This window comes from Centroberyx affinis, unplaced genomic scaffold, assembly GCF_046629955.1.
Source record: "Centroberyx affinis isolate AG114_WGS23_722 - 3 ecotype Tasmania unplaced genomic scaffold, CSIRO-AGI_Caff_v1 ptg004209l_1, whole genome shotgun sequence".
Taxonomy (NCBI): domain Eukaryota; kingdom Metazoa; phylum Chordata; class Actinopteri; order Beryciformes; family Berycidae; genus Centroberyx; species Centroberyx affinis.
In genome coordinates this window covers 43,745-62,500 of record NW_027281954.1, presented here as the reverse complement: position 1 = coordinate 62,500, position 18,756 = coordinate 43,745, and the positions used below count along the sequence as shown (strand labels likewise).

The 18,756-nt window shown below is 41.7% G+C and overlaps 1 protein-coding gene across 1 annotated transcript; it reads left to right on the top strand.

The window, feature by feature from the left end:
• The first annotated feature begins 7,974 nt into the window (after positions 1–7,974).
• On the top strand, positions 7,975–13,947 carry angel2 (angel homolog 2 (Drosophila)). Its single transcript, XM_071543040.1, has 9 exons — positions 7,975–7,980; positions 8,069–8,825; positions 10,033–10,253; positions 10,596–10,665; positions 11,190–11,620; positions 11,850–11,979; positions 12,604–12,673; positions 13,449–13,579; positions 13,781–13,947. The coding sequence occupies exons 1-9, from the start codon at positions 7,975–7,977 to the stop codon at positions 13,945–13,947; spliced, it is 1,983 nt and encodes a 660-aa protein (XP_071399141.1).
• Positions 13,948–18,756: the final 4,809 nt, after the last annotated feature.

Sequence of the window (18,756 nt, the reverse complement as noted above, 5' to 3'; positions counted from 1 at the left end):
GGATTTTCTGTTGATGCAGTTTCAGTTTCTGTAGGTGGCGCTCTTTTCTTTATCTGTATGGAGAGGGTTTTTCCCAGGAAACACCCACCAGACACCGGGTGTTTAGAACAGCAAAAGCTCTTATGAACTGAACCCCACAAGGTTCCTTGAAGAAACCTTTCATAAAGGGTTCGTGAACTCTTGACATTATTATGGGGGTTCCAATCAGTAGGGTCAACTCTTCACTGTGTTCCTCCAGTCCCAATACATTATTTTGCTTTATTTTTTGTATTCTGGAGAATGTGACACAAAATTTCATTGCAAATTCTGGCAGTTTAATGTTTCCTTTCTTATCAACAAACATACATACTTCAAAGAACAAGACTTAAGACCTTTTTAGAAATGTTTGGGTCGACTGCTAATTTCGGCATTCATAGGATCCTCCTAAACTTTTATTACTGATTTGCCTATACCTTGTCTTCTTCCACTACAATACACTGTTAGGGACAGTAGCAAGCAGGGCAAATCAGTAATAAGATCTGAAATAAGAGATACATGGCTACATGGACTCTAGAATGGCTTAATCGTCTTGCGCTAGTTATGTTTACTGATGAGCAAGACAACATCAACAACTGCCAAATCTCAGATTCTACTTTTATGTGACATCTCTCCTTTACAAAGAGAGAAAATGTGGATGGCATGTAGCAGAGTTAGTGTTCATGATGTGTTTTTTTATTTGTGTGTCCCAGCGGTGGCAGAAGTCGGGGACCCACTTGGAGCACCTTGCCTCTCGGTTCTGCCTGGACTCGGAGATGGCTCTGGACGGGATGGACTCTTCCCGGATGCTGGTCATCAGCCCCTGTGAACTGAGCGCCTACACACAGAGATGGGACGTCCCCTTCTCCTGACCCCTAACCCCGTGACCTTTCACCTCTATGAGCCTCGCCCTCACCCGTTCACCGCCCCCCCCCCCCCCCCCCCCCCCCCCGGGCAAAAACAGTTGCTCGGAAAGAGTGAAGAATGCGTGCGCACATCCCGCCAACGTGCCGGGTTGAGGGTAGATGGGCGGAAAGTTGATAAAGATTCGCGCAGAGTCAGCTGCCTCTTCACTGTTTATTGTGACAGAAACTCACAGGCAACATTTCAGTCTAACGTGGATCTTCGTCAGGTCCTGACCTAATCCTGACCTGTCGAAGACGTTGGATTGAAATGTCGCTTGAGGAAAAAGAAGCGAAGAAGCGTGCGGCTAGTTTTGTCTGCCAAGGAAAGTGTCTACTAAGAGTTTGGGGAGTTTAAACCAAGTGCACCTTAAACCCTGACCTGTCGAAGACCCGTGTTGGATTGAAATATTGCTTGAGGAAAAAAAAACATCAGAATCTTGTGTCTTGTTTAGTCTTGCACGGAAAGTGTCTACTTTTGAGGCTGTTCAAGAGTCTGAGGAGTTAAAACCAAGCTCACCAAGTTTTTGGTTAGTTTTGGTTAGTCAAATGTCTGAGACGTTCTTTAGTAGAAGCATCAAATTGAAAGCGTCAAATTAGGAGTGTCGATTGAAGTGTTTCCAGTGTGTTTAGGCCTTTATCCTTCCCCTCCTCAAACCCATCCTTCTTGGGACCCGACCAGCAACTCACCGGAGCAAAGAAAGCCTCTGAGAAACTGACACAAATCTTTATTTCTAAAATGAATTTGAGCACCAACAGAATCGGTTTTGTGTCAGTGACTCTCCAAGTTCCAAGATTCATCACTCAAAGCTGCACTAGGCAAGTGTGCACATTGGCGGCCCCAAAAGGCATCAAGGTTTTTTTTTTTGTGCTTTGTTGTTGTTGTTGTTGTTGTTTTGAAGACTTCAAAATGCAAAAATTTCGTAATGCGATGTCAGGTAGAACTGCACACAATCCGCTCATGTTCACCAACCCGGCCGGTCTGTGATGCTTCTATACCAAAGGAAACCAAAGAGACGAGAGAGAAAAAAAAAGATCTAACGTTGGTGAGTCCAGCTTTCTCTGGACGGAGCATTGCAGTTTGGATTTCTCTCAAGATTTAATTCGTCACATACCCGGCACCAGAATTTAATTTGGGTAAACAGCAATTCTACAGCGTATCAATTAAAGGTTGATGGGACACTCTTCTCTTCTGCAGCGATTTAGGCTGATAAGACGGGTGTATTTTCACATAAAAATCTTGCCTAGTGCAGCTTTAATTGGTCACACGTCAACAGATTTGATTTAAATGTATGTCGAGGAAAGAAGGAGCATGGAGGAGGGAGGGAAGGAGAGAGGAGGAGCCCCAGGATGGAGCAACATCGACTGGCCGAACCACTGGTGGAAGGATGGAAGTGGAGACGGAGGTGGACACAGAAAGGCGGGAAGTAGAGACAACAGCACAGACACAGATAGAGAAAGGGCTACAGGTGGGTATGGAGACACAAACACAAACACAAACACAAACAAAGACAAATAAATCTGTAACGGTGAGGACAGCATGTATGCAGCACATCTCAAACTGTCTGGAGTCTGGAGGATTTCTACTGCACAGCCTTAAGGAAGCAGCTAGTGCAGCTAGCTAACATTGCACGCTCCTGTGAACTGCTACCGTGCATGTGTGAATTTTTCTACAGGTTAAAGGGACATGCTGACATTTTGAGTCTTTTTCTCACTTAACTTTATCAAACTGGGGGACAAGCTTTATTCATTTTGGTCCTTCAGTTGCTCTAAAAAATGGCTCGTTAGCATCATTAGCGTTCCTGTTACAGATTTCAAGGATCATTTTTGTCAAGAAAATTACGTTGTTTTTGCGAGGAAAGTGTCTAGTTTTGAGGCTGCTTCAGTTTCTGGAGAGTTGAAACCAAACACATCTCATTGGTTACATACTGTTTTTAGTTCATCGGCACACAGCACATTGACACATTGAGAAGAAACATGGCCGCCGACGGGCAAACTTTGGCCGTTTGCTGAGATCGAACTTGTGACCGCCCAGTTATGAAACAGTCTCTCTAAACACTGAGCCACCTTCATCTTTGGTTTTTCATTCACAAAGTCCAACAGAGACCACGGCACAACTGAAGTTACCTACTGACCCATAACACGTTTTAAGTAATCTGTTTTAACTTTGTGCTGTCTATCATTTTGCAAGAATGGCTGTCAAATTTAAAATGATGGATTTCTCATTTTGGAACAAAACTCTGACATCACTGACTGCACCTTTAAGTGTCATTAAACAGCGGTTAGGATGAACACAACTCTACGACAGATTTTGATATCCTGTTTGAGGACTCCTGAATAAAGGTTTTATAATGGCTGTTTCTATTTGATTGAAATGGCTGTGACGTTTGCATACAATTTTGGCAGCCTGAATGCTGCCACACACACACACACACACACACACACACACACACTGCTCTTGAAGATATTTAATAACTGGAAGTCAATAAATTAAAATGGGAAAAATATGTTATTGTTTCTCTTTCTTTGTTTTGATAACATAACCATGTGTTTTGACACTAACATCACATTAACAGATTACCACAATTACAATAAGAAAGAATCTAGATACTACTATTACTACTACAAATACTGTTACTAGTTAGAGCTGCAACGATTAATTGATTAATCGATTAGTTGTAAACTATTAAATTAATTGGCAACTATTTTGATAATCGATTAATCGGTTTGAGTAATTTTGTAAGAAAAATAAGTCAAAATTCTCTGATTCCAGCTTCTTAAATGTGAATATTTTCTGGTCTCTTTCCTCCTCTATGACAGTAAACTGAATATCTTTGGGTTGTGGACAAAACAAGACATTTGAGGACGTCATCTTGGGCTTTGGGAAACACTGATCCACATTTTTCACCATTTTCTGACATTTTATAGACCAAACAACTAATCGATTAATCGAGAAAATAATCGACAGATTAATCGACAGTGAAAATAATCGTTAGTTGCAGCCCTATTACTACTACTACTACTATTACCACTACCATTGCTACCATTACTACTACTACTATTAATTCCACTACTACTGCAAGAATTAGTACTACTACTACTACTAATACTGCTACTAGTGCTATTAATACTACTACATTACTACTTCTACCGTTGCTACTACAGCTAATGCTATTTTGTTACACTATGTGGTTACCGGTGGTTATGAGGGACACGCCGCCATGTTGGAGGAGAGACAAAAGGAAAGAGTGTGACGTCCTCTCCTCTTCCTCCCTAATCCCCACCATCACCACCATCTTTTACAGTATATTCTGAACCCCTTATAGAAAATAAATGAGTCCCAATGGGAGGAAAAGTCAACTTGTAAAGTTGACTATTTGTGCTGATAAGGTCTTAAGTCTGTTAATAGGTGACTATGTTGATTGATTGATTGATTGACTTTATTAGATAAATTAAAATACAATATACAAATGTAAGTACCAAAATTCATCAGTATCACAATAGTCACATGACTTATTTCCATTGCGGTCCTGAGGTCTAGGCTAGGAGGCAGGCAGGAAAAGGGAGTGACATGTATGTGCTACTAATATCCCATTTTTACACTAAAACACCTAATAAAAACATCAATATTATACAATCATGAAAATAATAAAAAAAAAACCACACAAGTTCAGAAACCAGTCCAAACTGTCCTAGAAAAGATGTTTCACTATACTAACTTACTCAGCATCCATTTTTTTTTTAGTTGTTATTTAAAACTATTCAGAGAATGGGCAGGGGGTGGATGGAGAGAGAGAGAGAGAGAGAGAGAGAGAGAGAGAGAGAGAGGGAGAGAGAGAGAGAGAGAGAGAGAGAGAGAGAGAGAGAGGTTTCCCTTCTCTTCCCAGACCACTGTCCCCCATTTAAACTGTCAGTAGCCGACGCCGACACTGTGGATGAATCATCTCCCAACAGTTTGGATCGTGACTTCAATAATACGGTGGAAAAAAACTGAAAATGCTGCATAATACTGGACGCTAACATCTTTATCTTACACAACCGCCTTTACTGTACCTGCTGTCTTCATAGAGAGAGGCTCGCGTTTAGGTAAGAGCAATGACCTTTCAGTTAGCAAAACCTTCATATTCGAGTTAGTTCTTCTGAAAATAGCGTAAAGCACACCGATAATCGTTTTCAACCCGTTTCATACCTGTGTGTTTTTTTAGCCAGAGCGAATGATGATTCAGTCAAAAAGAATCGTGACATTTTACGATGCTCTCGATAAAAGAAAATGTAGCCGTAAGCCATGTTTCCCGCCGGACCGTTATGTCCGCTACACCGAAACGGTTGTAGTTTTATCCCTCGGTCCGTTCCGCATCATCCTGTTGATAGGCTACGGAGCGATAGAACTACTAGTTCCAGCAGCACGAGAGGAGGACGGAGGAGCGAGCTCAAGTGTTGCCTTTAAGTGCTGTCGGAAATATTAGGATGACGACTTGAACACACATTTACGAGTACGACAAACTGGTAAATATGACAGAGAAAATGGGGCTTTTGGATAATATGTTTGCATTTGTATTAAAATATAACTGCAACTTGGTGATTACAATTTCCCAAGTCTGTGATTAACATTACAATGCATCTAATCTGTTCTCTTAGACTTTTAACACCTTTTGAGAAAATTAATGTTAATTAAACCATCAATTAAAAGCCGGATACTTCATTTTCTCCTCGTCATTTTGCCGCTGCACCACAACGTAGCTCTCTTATTTTATAAAATAAGACATCAGCCAACAAAAAACTACTTGAACTACATGGTTAATTGTGTTATTTCCGTGCAATAGCTCCTAAAGCCCCATTTATGACCTAAGATATCCGGAGTACGAGTTTACGAGGAGCACCTGAAGGCAGCATAGGTTTCGACGGTGCCGTGACGGCGCTTACTTTATACGTCAGGATCGTGTTACGTCTTATGTTGGGGACTGGATCTGAATGTTTTGATTTTGTCAGTTGGAATAGAACCTCATTGGTTGGAACTAATTTATTTAAAACGTCGATATGTTTAAGGACAATATTTTATTTGCATGTATCCAAGCCGAAACATAAACTATGTCTCTTCCACCGCTGGCGGGAGGTAAGTGATGTTAGTCAGGGTGTCTGTATGATTATGTTTAATTGAATTATCTTTTGTTGAAGGCCAACAGACAGTTGAATGTAGTCTTTAAAGTTACAAACACGGTTCCAGAAACCTTGAAATCTAGTATTTTCTCTAAATATATATATATATATATATATATATTTTTTTTTTTTTTACAAGAAATCATCCCTTTGGCGCAGACGTAACGGTATCTTGCGAGCTGTCCACTGTTCTTTACTTTTCAGGTTTATTTTTGTAGCTAAATTCGCCTTAAAGTTTCCTCTAACGTGTGAAAAAGTTCTCAAAAATCCTTGAATTGACCAACTGACGCAACTATAAGAGACTAAAACAGACTAAAACAGAGATACAGTAACAGTTAGCTAACTTGGGTAATTATTAGTTAGCTTGTATTTGTTGCACTTTAAATTACTTTACATTATTGAGGTAACTTTAAAGTCACTCAGAAGGTAAAAACAGGGTTCCTACGCAGGTCTGGAAAGTCTGGAAAAGTATTAAAAATGAATTTGATCATTTCCAGGTCTTGAATAGTTTAGGAATTTGAAAAAGAAAATGTCTGGAAAAGTATGGAAAGTGTTGCGGTTCAGGTCCGATACACACATGATTCTAGCTTTTATGTTGTTGTAGAGCCACTTTGAGTCCACAGTTTTTGTTGATGTGAAGAATAATGTTCAGATAGAGGGACGCTCTTATTACCCAGCCGCTGTCAGCATGCATTATATCAAATACCCACCAAAATCAAATCCGGTCAAGAACATAGGGTCTGGGAAAAATATAGAATTTTAAAATGGAAACCGTGTAGGAACCCTGCCAATCATCTCACATATTCTGATATTTGTCGCTGTGAAGAACAATCTTCATCTATACAGTGATATGACCTAGTTAGCAGGGGCAAGATGTCTATCTGTAAATCATATTGAACACCAGACAAAATCTTCAAAACAAATCAAGGTCTGGAAAAAGTATGGAATTTTTTAATTGAAAATGTGTAGGAACCCTGTAAAAAAATCCATGCCTTTGACCAAAGTTGGTAAGAAAGGAAAATGTTTGGACAGACATTTTGGCTCCAGCAGGGGCCAAACATTATTGCTGCTCCTGGAGTTAGATGGCTACAAACATAGTAGATAAAAAAGTGAACCTGTTGTTTCTCTTCTCTTCTGTCGTTTCACCTCCTTATGTTTCAGAGGTTTATCTCTCATCTCTTCCTTACAGCTTCTTTAATCTCTCTCCTCTTCCTTCTCAACCCGTCCTCGTGTCTGTATTTGCGATGTTTACCTCTCTCCTCTTCCTCCAATCTTCAATAATCTTTCTCTCCTCTCTTTTCCTGCCCTCCCACTAGGGCTGAACGATTTTGAAAAAATATTGATTATTTTGACTGATATTGCAATTGCGATATGATTTGCGATATTAGAGGGAATGATAATTTTTACATCATTATTCTCATTTTCATTGAAAAACGTATTAAAATGATTATGGTGTGATTTTTGCGGGGATCTGTACCAAACAAAGATGTTTTCTTAAGTCTGTAGAATATGATGTGTAGGCCAGGACATCTCTGCAGCACCACAATATTTAATTTAAAATGGTATTTTGACACATTTCACCTTTAACAAATATTGAGCCTCCTGCGATTTGAAAATTGCACTAGGCCATATTGCGATTTCGATAAAATTTCGATTAATTGTTCAGCCCTACCTCCCACCTCCTCTCCTCCCTCTGTTTCACATGTTTATCTCTCTTCTCTGTATCCACTCTCTCTCCTCTCTCTCCTCTTCCTCCCTGCAGCCGCCCCATGTTCCTTCGCCAGCTGAGCTCCTCCTTCCTCCCCCACAGCCATCCTGCTCTCCTCCGGGCCGGCTTCAGGAGCAGAAGTGCCTCCTCCTCCTCCTCCTACCACCCTCTCGTCCCCCCCGCTCCTCCCCCATGGTGGTCAGTGCGGGGATTTCCCCCCTGGCCTCCGCTTCTCCTCCTCTCCCACGCGGCCCGTCGCCTCTCTGGTAGGCCGTTACTCCATCAGATCGTCCCCCTCGGTAACTTCGCCGGTAGTTGCCGTTCTTTCCACGTGTCCGCCGGCCTCATGGAGCGGCCGGACAGAGACAGAGGTCCTCCGCACAAACGGAGGAAGAGCGCGGAGGAGAAGAGGAGCGTAGAGGAGAGAGAATGGCATAGAGAAGGAGCGGGGGAAAAGGTGAAGGAGGGAGGCCCCAGGAAGGAGCATCATCGCCTGGATCCCAGTGCGGCCGGCAGCCCCCGGTGGAACCACTGGTTCAAAGATAGGAGTCGAGACAGAGGGAAAAATAGAGATGGAGAGAAAGGCGGAAGCAGAGAAAACAGCAGCAGAGATAAAGGTGGGGAAAGGAGCAGAACTGGGAATAGAGACGGAGACAGAAGCCGTCACGCGGAGCTGAAAGGTGGAACCGCACCAGACCGAGGGAGGAGCCATGAGCAAGGAGGGCGAAAAGAGTCCCAGCCTGCAGGAGGGAGTCAGACCAGGACTCAGAGCTCTGGTTCCAAACCCTCCGGACAGGATTCGGTTTCCTTACACAGCCCCAAACCAAACCCCTGGTTCAAAGACAGGGGGAAGGAGGAGCAGGGAGGGCATGGGAGGGATGGAGGAGGTACAGGGGGAGAACCAGGGGACAGAAGTAAAGAGGGAGGGGGAGGGAGAGAGCCTCCTCCTCCTCAGCCTCCAAACCCCCCAAACCCCACAAACCCCTGGCTGGCAGCCGGAGCCAGGAGGCCGGCTCCGCAGGACCGGGTCACTCCATCCAGGCGTGAGTTTACTCCTTAAAGTGAAGGCTCAAAGTCCTCGATAAAGACCTAGTAGCTGCCAAGTGTGTGACAAGTAACTAACAAAATTTTAATTGGTTTATGATTATTAACAGGACATGAAACTGACTTTTTTTGCCCACCAGTCACAGTGGCTGATTGACTCAATATTATAATTTATTGTCTTTCAATAGAATTACACTGGGAAGAAATAATGATATCAAGTTATCATGGTACACAATTCAGTTGTCTGAATTAATGATTAAAAGCAAACACTAATACTTCATATTACCGCGCAGTTCAATGCAATGACCTTCAATTTGATAATTTAACATGTGATTTTTGCATGTGTTGCAGATATCGGTATATAGCGATGTCTAGATAATTTAAGATTGTCATGATATTCATTGTTAATTTCCCCCTGGTTATTAAGTTACTGATTTTGGTTGCACTGAGACTAGTTAGGCCATATATTAACTAAACGTAAAGTCTTGACTAAGACTTAATTTATACAGCTTGGGTTTATTTTTGTTTAGATTTTGTTAGGGTTAGATTTTGAAACAATATTGAAGACACTAGACATATTAACATCAAACACTTACTTCCAGTGTAGTCCTTGCTCCTATAAACATAGATAAAGATGTTGTCGCTGTAGCTGCAAAATGCATATTGTTATCAGTTTATAATGAGATAAAAGGGCTGGGCGATAATTCAATATTATTGTTTATGGTCTTTCAGTGGAATCATATTGTGATGATATGAAGATATTTTGATATCGTGACACACATTTCTGCTGTCTGAATTGTTGATGACAAGCAAATTTTACTTAAAAACTCTGATAAAATGAGGTATGGTAGGAATATTATTTGAATATTTCTGTTTTGTTTGACATCACACCAAACATTACCATGCGGTTCAATGAGATGAACATAAATTTGATTATTTAACGTGATTTTGCATACATTAACCACATCGTGATATATATTGATATTGAGAAAAATCCTTATGATTATCATGATATTGATTTCAACCATATCGCCCAGCCCTATGAGATAATTATTAGCAGTTCTTCAGTCATGTTTGGGTTCACAGAAAGCTCTCACCCCTCAAGCTCAGCTCTGGTTTGGACAGAGAGTGTCCTGGGTTTGGGTCTGTCCACGGTCAAATTTCCAACTCTCCTTCCTCCATGTTTCCCCTCCTCCTCCCCCTCAGGTCTTCAGAGACACTGGGAGGTCTCTCCAGGCTGCAGTACCGGCCTCCAGCCACCGGGGTGCGACGCCGCGTTCGACTTCTCTGTGATGTCCTACAACATCCTGTCCCAGGACCTGCTGCGTGACAACGTCTACCTGTACCGCCACTGCCACCCCGCCGTCCTGCCGTGGGAGCACCGGCTGCCCAACCTGCTGGCCGAGATCCAGCACTACAACGCCGACGTGAGCCGATTAGTTAAATTACAGAGCCGAGTAGATTAAATTACAGTTGGTTACATTAGATTACATTAGATTAAACTTTAATGATCAGTGTGGAGAAATTGGGCCAGTGCAGCAGCAAGTAATAGGATACAGCAAAGAAGAACAGAATATAAATAAAAGAACACACTCTGACATCTTAAGTAGAAATGGCAATAGCAGCAGAATTTACTGAGCCATAAAGACAATGTGTGATTTGTGTTTTATGAAAATGTGGAATATTATAACAATGATATATAGCAGCAGTTATGGTCGAGGCCCTTAAGCAAGACACTTTAATCCTCAACTGAAACTCTCTCTGTCTAGATCCTGTCTCTTCAGGAAGTACAGGAGGACCACTATGAAACCCAGATGAAACCTGCTCTACAGGCGCTAGGTAAGGTGTAGGGGTGTGTGTGTGTGTGTGTGTGTGTGTGTGTGTGTGTGTGTGAGAGAGAGAGAGAGAGAGAGAGAGAGAGAGAGATTCTGTCTCACCCTCTTTCGTTTTTTGTGTCTTTATCTGTTGTAGTTCTATGATACTGACAGCTGGAGGTGCCACAGTCTCTCTAAAGCTGCTTTTACTATTTCAGTAGTTTTTTTTTTCAAACTGGGACTCATTACATGGTGAATATGAAAAATATGTGAAATATGAAAATAGATACAGCCAAATATATAACATTTATTACCATGTCTCTAACCTTTTGCAAAAAATTGTAAATTGCGCTCTTATTGTGAAATAATTAACTTCCTCTGTGTGTGCATAATGTGCATGTGTGTGTCTCTGTGTGTCTCTCTCCTGTGTCTGTTTTTATCTCTTTATTTGTGTGTGTGTGTGTATGTCTGTAACTGTCTGTGTGTGTGCATGTCTCTGTCTCTATTTGTGTGTGTGTGTGTGTGTGTGTGTGTGTGTGTGTGTGCCAGGCTACCAGTGTGAGTATAAGAAGCGAACGGGGAGGAAACCAGACGGCTGTGCTGTCATCTTCAAAACGTCCCGCCTCTCCCTCGTCTCCTCCAATCCCGTCGAGTTTTTCCGGCCGGGCGACGCCCTCCTAGACCGCGACAACGTGGGATTGGTCCTGCTGCTGCGGCCCAACGACGCCGTCGGCCAATCGGATCCCTCCGCCTGCATCTGCGTCGCCAACACCCACCTCCTCTACAACCCCCGCCGCGGCGACATCAAACTGGCCCAGCTGGCCATCCTATTGGCCGAGATAAGGCGGCTGTCCCGCCTCCCGGACGGGTCGACCAATCCCGTGGTGGTGTGCGGGGATTTTAACTCCACCCCCTGGAGCCCGCTGTACAGCTTCCTGACCACAGGCTGCCTGCAGTACCAGGGGCTACCGATAAGCAAGGTGAGGCACACACACACACACACACACACACACACACACACACACACACTCTCACACACACACACACACACACACACACACACACACACACCATATACACTCGCAAGTTTCATCAACCTACTAGATGGATGTAGTTTTTGTGTGTGTTTGTGCATTCTGTGTCTGTGTTTGCCTACTCACTGTGTGTGTGTGTGTGTGTGTGTGTGTGTGTGTGTGTGTGTGTGTGCAGGTGTCGGGTCAGGAGAACAGTCCCAGAGGTCAGCGTCTCCTCACGGCTCCGATCTGGTCCAGCAGTCTGGGAATCAACCAGCGCTGTCAGTATGAGAACGACACTGACACATCCACCACCAGTCCTACAGGTAGAGTGCAGATGGGTTAGTTTAGTCTAGTCTAGTCTAGTCTAGTCTAGTTTAGTTTAGTCTAGTCCGAGAGTCTGGGAATAAACCACCACATACTGAAACATCCACCACAAGTCCTAAAGGTACAGTACAACTTAGCCTGGTGTAGTTCAGTTAGAGTCTAGTAATGTTTAGTTTAGGCCTGGTAAAATGTAAGCCTAGTTCATTGTAAGTTTAGTCTAGTTAAGTTTAGTTAAGTTTAGGCTTAGGACTTGTTTCAGGCTTAGAACTTATTTTAGGCTTAGGACTAATTTATGTAGTTTAGGCCTTGTGTGGTTTAGTTTAGCTCAAGCCTCGTTTGGGTCAGGCCAAGTTTATTTTAGTAGTTTAGTACTAGTTTAGGCCTAGTTTAGTTTATATTATTCTGACTGTGTTGTGTAGACACAGTTTAATTTAATTTAGATTTAGTTTAGCACAGGTTTTTTCTAGTACTATAGTTTAGTTTGAGCCTAGTTTAGGTGTGGCTTAATTTAGCTTTGTTAGATTTTATTTTAGTTTGGTTGGGGATAGTTTAGCTTATATTTTTTAGTTGGTCAGCTGAATGTCTAGCCTGTTAATCACTGAGTTGTCTGTCTGTCTGGTCAGGAGTGGAGGGAGCCATCTCTAATCTAACAGTAGGAGACCTCACTGCCAAGGCTGTCGCTGCTTTTAACAGGTAACATTTCTCTCTCACTCGCTCTCTCTCTCTCTCTCTCTGCCTCTCTCTTTCTCCTCTTACTTCCATCCCTCTCTCTCTCTCAGCCGGCCTTCAAATAGAAACTGTTCTGACTTTGTAGCCTGATATATTCAGGAGAGCTGACTGCAGACACAACAACACCACACTTCTCCAAAGCAATGTTTCGCTTTAGAGAGAGAGTGAATTTTAAGCAGTTTTGAAATGTCGTGAAAAAAATAAAATGTGAATTAGCTGCGTTGGAGTGAATAAACAGACTTCCTGAACGTCAAAAAACACATCCAAGGGAAAAGTGGAGTACCAGGAAAGTTGTTGTTGTTCTTTAGTGTTTGCTACTACTGGCCATATTCCACTGTGTTCTACTGTGTGAAGATGAAAACCAAGAAATGCACTTGGAAATATGGAGCTTGGAAACCACACTGGAGACTTATACATGTTAGAAACAACACATATGACCAACTAATGGTCAGGTATAACAGATACAACATTTCTAAGTGTCCAAAGCCACTTTTCCATTGTGGTGCAATGAGACTGAACCAAGCCTCCATTCTTATTTATTCAACAAATCTGATTCCATCGCTATTTATTGCATTTATTTCTTTTACGACAATATTTTGTGATATTTTATAGAATTTTGCCGTTTCCATTCAGCTTTTCTGAAGAAGAAATACTAGTGACTGTCTGTACCAACACACACACACACACACACACACTAACCACACTAACCATGTGTGTGTGTGTGTGTGTGTCTCTGCAGTGCGAGGATCGAGCACAGTGTGAAGCTGCAGTCGTCGTACCAGCACCTCCTGATGCATGATGGGAGACCTGAGATCACCACCTGTCACTCCCGCACTGCCATGACGGTGGACTACATCCTGTACACACCTGGTACACACACACACACACACACACACACACACACACACACACACACACACACATACTTGAACTTGAATTTTGATTAACTCTCCTTCATTCCTTCACTTTCTTCTCCTCTTCTGTCTGTTTTCTTTTTGTTTTATTTTCCTCCTCTTCATTCTCTCTACCATCTTTTTCTCCTTTTCCCATTTCTCTCTTCCTTCCTGAAAGACTCCAACTCTTCCTCTTCGTCACTTCCTGGTGGGCGGGGCCTCCAGCTGCTGGGCAAGCTCTCGCTGGTCGGCCAGTCAGAGCTGGAGGAGGTCAACAGTCTGCCCAATCAGCATCACTCGTCCGACCACCTGCCTCTCCTCGCTCGCTTCCGCCTCCGCCGCTGACCTGGGGTCGTCACGGCAACACGGGACAGCCAATCAGCAGAGGTCTCACGGTGTGACGGCCAGCGCTAGGAACGCAGTACAGGGGGGCGATCAAGATGTTTAATGACAGCAGTAACACACACACACACACACACACACACACACACACACACACACACAGACACACACACATACAAAGAGTGCTTCTGTCTTACTGTCATACATATTCAAACACATCCTCACACATACGTTCACACACACACACACACACACACACACACATACACACACACACACACGCACACATGCAGAGACTGTCTGGCCTACTAGAAAGAGGATAAAAGTCAGACTGGGAAATTTCCACCAGCCTCCAGTTAGACGCTGGTATATTTTGGCTGCTAAGTTTACTCAGCAGGGAACCAGCCTTCATTAAAGTTAGTTCCCTTCATTAAAGTTAGTTCCCTTCATTAAAGTTAGTTCACTAACTTTATGTTTATGAGTCTCGCTGGACTCTCAACTTTTAGGTCGCGACCCGTAGATTTTAACAAGTCCACCATCCCAGAGCGAGCGCTAGCTAACACACACATTTACAACAAACTGCTGCGGCGTTGTCATGTTTATCTCAGAGCTACATGACAGAATAAAAAATCTTACTGTAATTAGTTTTTTTCCTTTCTGAATGTTGCAGTTGTGATATAGGCCTTTTATCCTTTTATCTAATAAAGAAAGAGCAAAGAGGGAGAATACTAATGTTTAGGATTGGGTCAGTTTCAATATGTTGAAATAGTTTTCTCTGACATCTAGCTTAAATTAAAGGCCGGGGATTGTCTAGTTGCAGCCACTTTTTATTTTGAAATTGCAGTTGAGACTTTTGAGACTTTGATTTTTAATTTTATTGATCAATAGAGGCCTATCATGCAAAGTTACCAATGCTTATGTGTGGACACGCCGCCATGTTGGAGGAGTGACAACAAAATGAAGATTGTAACACCGTCACATCTTCTTGCCTGATCTTTTCCCGGTTTTACATTATAATTTGAAGCCCATACCAAAACACAGAAGTTATTCATTACCTTTGTGTCAGGGAGTCAGGGAGGAAAGTGCGATAACGTCACACTCTTTCCTCCCATTGTCACTCTTCCAACATGGCGCTGTGTCCACTTGTAAACATTCAGCAGCTCAGCTCCTCTAAAGACAGATATCACACACTGCAATACTTCGGAAAAGCACTGCTTACGTTCTTAAATCATATGAAACACTAGGGAAATGTTTGCTAGGACCTCTGCTCTGGTTTATCACCTTTTTTTTTTGGAGTGATCGCTGACTTGTTCCAGCTATTAAACTGCGGGGCAGCTATCAGCGACCAAGCCAGTTCTTCAGGAAGCAGGAGTGTGTTAGTTAAACCTGCAATAAGCGATTTCAGACCCTGTAACCAGTCCTGAAACTAATGTGTGCGATGTGGAGATTTTCCTTGAGAGATAATGATATAAACTAATAGCCACACACGCTTGTCTTCTCCTTTCTCGTAATGGGGGAATCGATGAAGCGAGCGAGTAAACTTGTTAAACTAGTAAACTTGTTTAACTAGTAAACTTGCTACCTACCTCTTCACTTGTCATTATGGTACATGTGACTTTCAGCAATAGAAAGATCTGTCAAAGTGAGACTGGTAACCGGTGACATTTCTCTGTAGGTACGGTTATTTTAGCCATTAGCCTTTATGCAGGGGTTGTCCTTGGTAGGCCTCTGTAGCCCAGTGGTTTTGCTGTGCTTTATTTACAAACGTGTTGCGGCTGCTGTCGCCCTCTGGTGGTCGGAAAATCGCTTAGTGCAGCTTTAACTTTACTGAACAATCTTAAAAACATGTTGGAAACCTACAGGCTTCTCAGAATTGTATTAGTTAACAGGTGGTTCTTGGTTTTATGTTCAGATTGTTCTGCAGAATGAATTAAGGATATTTACCTCCGCCAAGGAGGTTATGTTTTCGGTGCCGTTTGTTTGTCTGTTAGCAGGATTATGGAAAAACTACTGGCCTGATTTTCATTAAACTTCATGGAAGGGTGTAGTATGGGCCAAGGAAGAACCCATTAAATTTTGGAGCGGATCCGGATCCGACTCACAAACAAGCAATAATAGCACAAACCTTGGCGGAGGTCTGTGCTCTCCGAGTGCCCTTCTAGTTGTATATTGCGATTTTCCCACTATTAAGAACTGTACAATATTAGCATATTGAAACATAGAATTTCATCCAGAATGCGCAGTGTTGTTGAATCAGTCAAGACGTTGACATAAGACACCAAAAATACAGTAAAATAATTTTGTTTGTCAAATCAAGGCAAATAATTGTGATTAATAACTGCGATCACAATATCAAGCAAAGCAATCAGGATTATCTTTTAACCCATATTTGTGCTGCCCTAAAAAACTCCTAAAAACGGCCTGGAATAATACGGCAGTTTTTATTCATGCAGATACAGATTCATGAAGATCACCTGTGTGTAAAACCAATGCTAAAGTTTCATTTGATTCCTTATTTTACCCTTTGGCATAGACAGAAACCCAATTGTTGGCAGAGGAGTTTTGCTCTTCTGGCTTCAGCACCTGGATGTTTACAGTTTCTATTTGTACATAAGTATTGTGTTTTACTTTCAGGGTTTCTTTCAGGATCGTGAATCTATGAAGGGACGGATTTTAAACCTTTTTTTTTTTTTTTTTTAAACCGTGTACAATGTAAACTTGAAGTTAAAGTGCTGCTGATGAGAAAAACGACTTGAGAACTCTTTTGGCCGTGATACAGAGGCGAAACAACTGGCAGCACCCTGATTTATTTGACAGAATTAGCTGTTGTTTTTTTATATGCACAGTTTGGGGATTTAGCTCTCATCAGGAGCAACTTAAATTGTGCAACTTAAAAAGTGCAACTGTTGAAAAAGCCCGATGTAACTCTTCCAAATCTTCAAGAAATCAACATCTGGGCATTTTGGGAAACATACTAACAGGTACATTATGAAATATTTGGGTAAGAAAACACGAGGAGAGTTTAGTTTATCTTTTTTTTTTTTTTTTTACTTTTCACAATCCCTTTATTTTCTCGGGGTCCGACCAGTTTCAGCACTGCTCCTGTATCGTTGCCCTGTAAATGTATTTTTTTAAATGATCCACTGTGCCAAACATGATAAAGTTCACATTTTAAAGCACACAATGTACAGGGGGAAAGTATTTCTCTTCAAGTTTTTTTTTTTTAATCACTGGAAATAAAGGTTGTATAGTCTAGGAAATTAACATGGGGAGCAGAAATTATTTTTTAATCCATTCTTTCCATGTATGATAAATGCAGAGTTCATTTCCAACACACCATAAACCGTAGATATACAGTTTACATGAAGTTAGAAATATAGCCGATCCAATCTTTAGAACTTATGATTTTGTCAACCAAGGACTTGAGTTTCATAGTATTTTTTAAAAAGTACCATGATTTGTTTTGATTTTGTGCTGTCAGTCATTTTTAAAGAGTAGGTGTCACTTTCTTTCACAAATAGTGTAATACAACTTTTCAAATGTACTCATCTATTGGAAAATGAAGGAGAAAGTTTATCATGCATTTTAAAGTGAGATAACCAACATTGGGGAAAAACAACATGTGACACCTACACCTTCTCTCTGACCATCATCATTGGCATAAAAAGTAAAACTCACTCTTGAGTATTATTGAAGTTATTTGCTCTCTTGGGCACTTTATTTGCAAAATAGTGTCCTTTAAAATGATGTAATCACCTGTGTTTTCCAAATATTGAGCAGTGAATAAAAAGTGGATATAAATATTTTTTTTGCATTTTGGAATGAAACCCTCCTCTGTACTTTGTTATGAGAAGGAAAAACTGGTGTACATGTGGGAATGGACTGAACACACACTGTCTGTAAATAAAAGACTTGTTTTTACATGTGGCTTCTTCTGGTTTAATGAGATCATCACCATGTCATTTTAACATGTCTAGCTCGCCTGTTATTTATTGTGCACTTTCACTCACTGGTTTATGAGATACAGGATACAGTATACTCTCATACAGACACACACACACACACACACACACGGTTTAAAGGGCTACACTGACTTTTTGGGAGTTTGGCCCATTGGTCTCCTTACCCAGTATGTGATGAGAGGATTGGCACCAAAGTCATCTCTCTGTCTCTGGTAGAAAGCTCTGTCTGCTAACACTTTAGCATACAGCATGTTAAGTAATAGTAGGCTATTAGCATGATCCAAAGTATGAAGATAAACCGTTTAGTAATCCAAAGTTAGCACTAGTTTTTGTTTAATGCCCTGTAGATTCATAAATTGTGAAAACAGTCTCAATCTTCATTATTAGTGAAGTCCATTACATATCAATAATACAAAAACTAGCTAACTTTGCTCACTTGCTGTACCAACAAAACAAGTTATGCGGGAAGAGAGGGGCTGCCAGGTCTTCTGCTGTTGAAAGTGTATTTTTTTTTTTTTTAAATCAAATTTTCTGTCTATTTTACTAATCCCCTAAACAAGCCTGGCAGGTTTTAAACACGTCCTTAAAATTAACTAATCATCCAGTCTTAGAGATGGTACCGGTTCTCATTTTCTCACTTTTAGGATAATGCTAGTCGCCTACTATTACTTAACACACTGTATGCTAAAGCGTTAGCATGCGCTCCAGACAGCGCTACTAGAGACAGAGAGATGATTTTGGTGCCAATCCTCTCCTCAGATTAGGTAGGGTGATCACTGGGCAAAACTCCCAACAAGTCGGTGCAGTCCTGTAACTACTGGCACATTTCACACCCCATGTGGAAAAACAA

Excerpts from the sequence above, each read along its gene's own strand:
- angel2 (XM_071543040.1), top strand. Across the intron at positions 10,666-11,189 it reads ACCTGCTCTACAGGCGCTAG|GCTACCAGTGTGAGTATAAG; the intron begins GTAAGGTGTAGG and ends TGTGTGTGCCAG. Across the intron at positions 11,621-11,849 it reads AGGGGCTACCGATAAGCAAG|GTGTCGGGTCAGGAGAACAG; the intron begins GTGAGGCACACA and ends GTGTGTGTGCAG.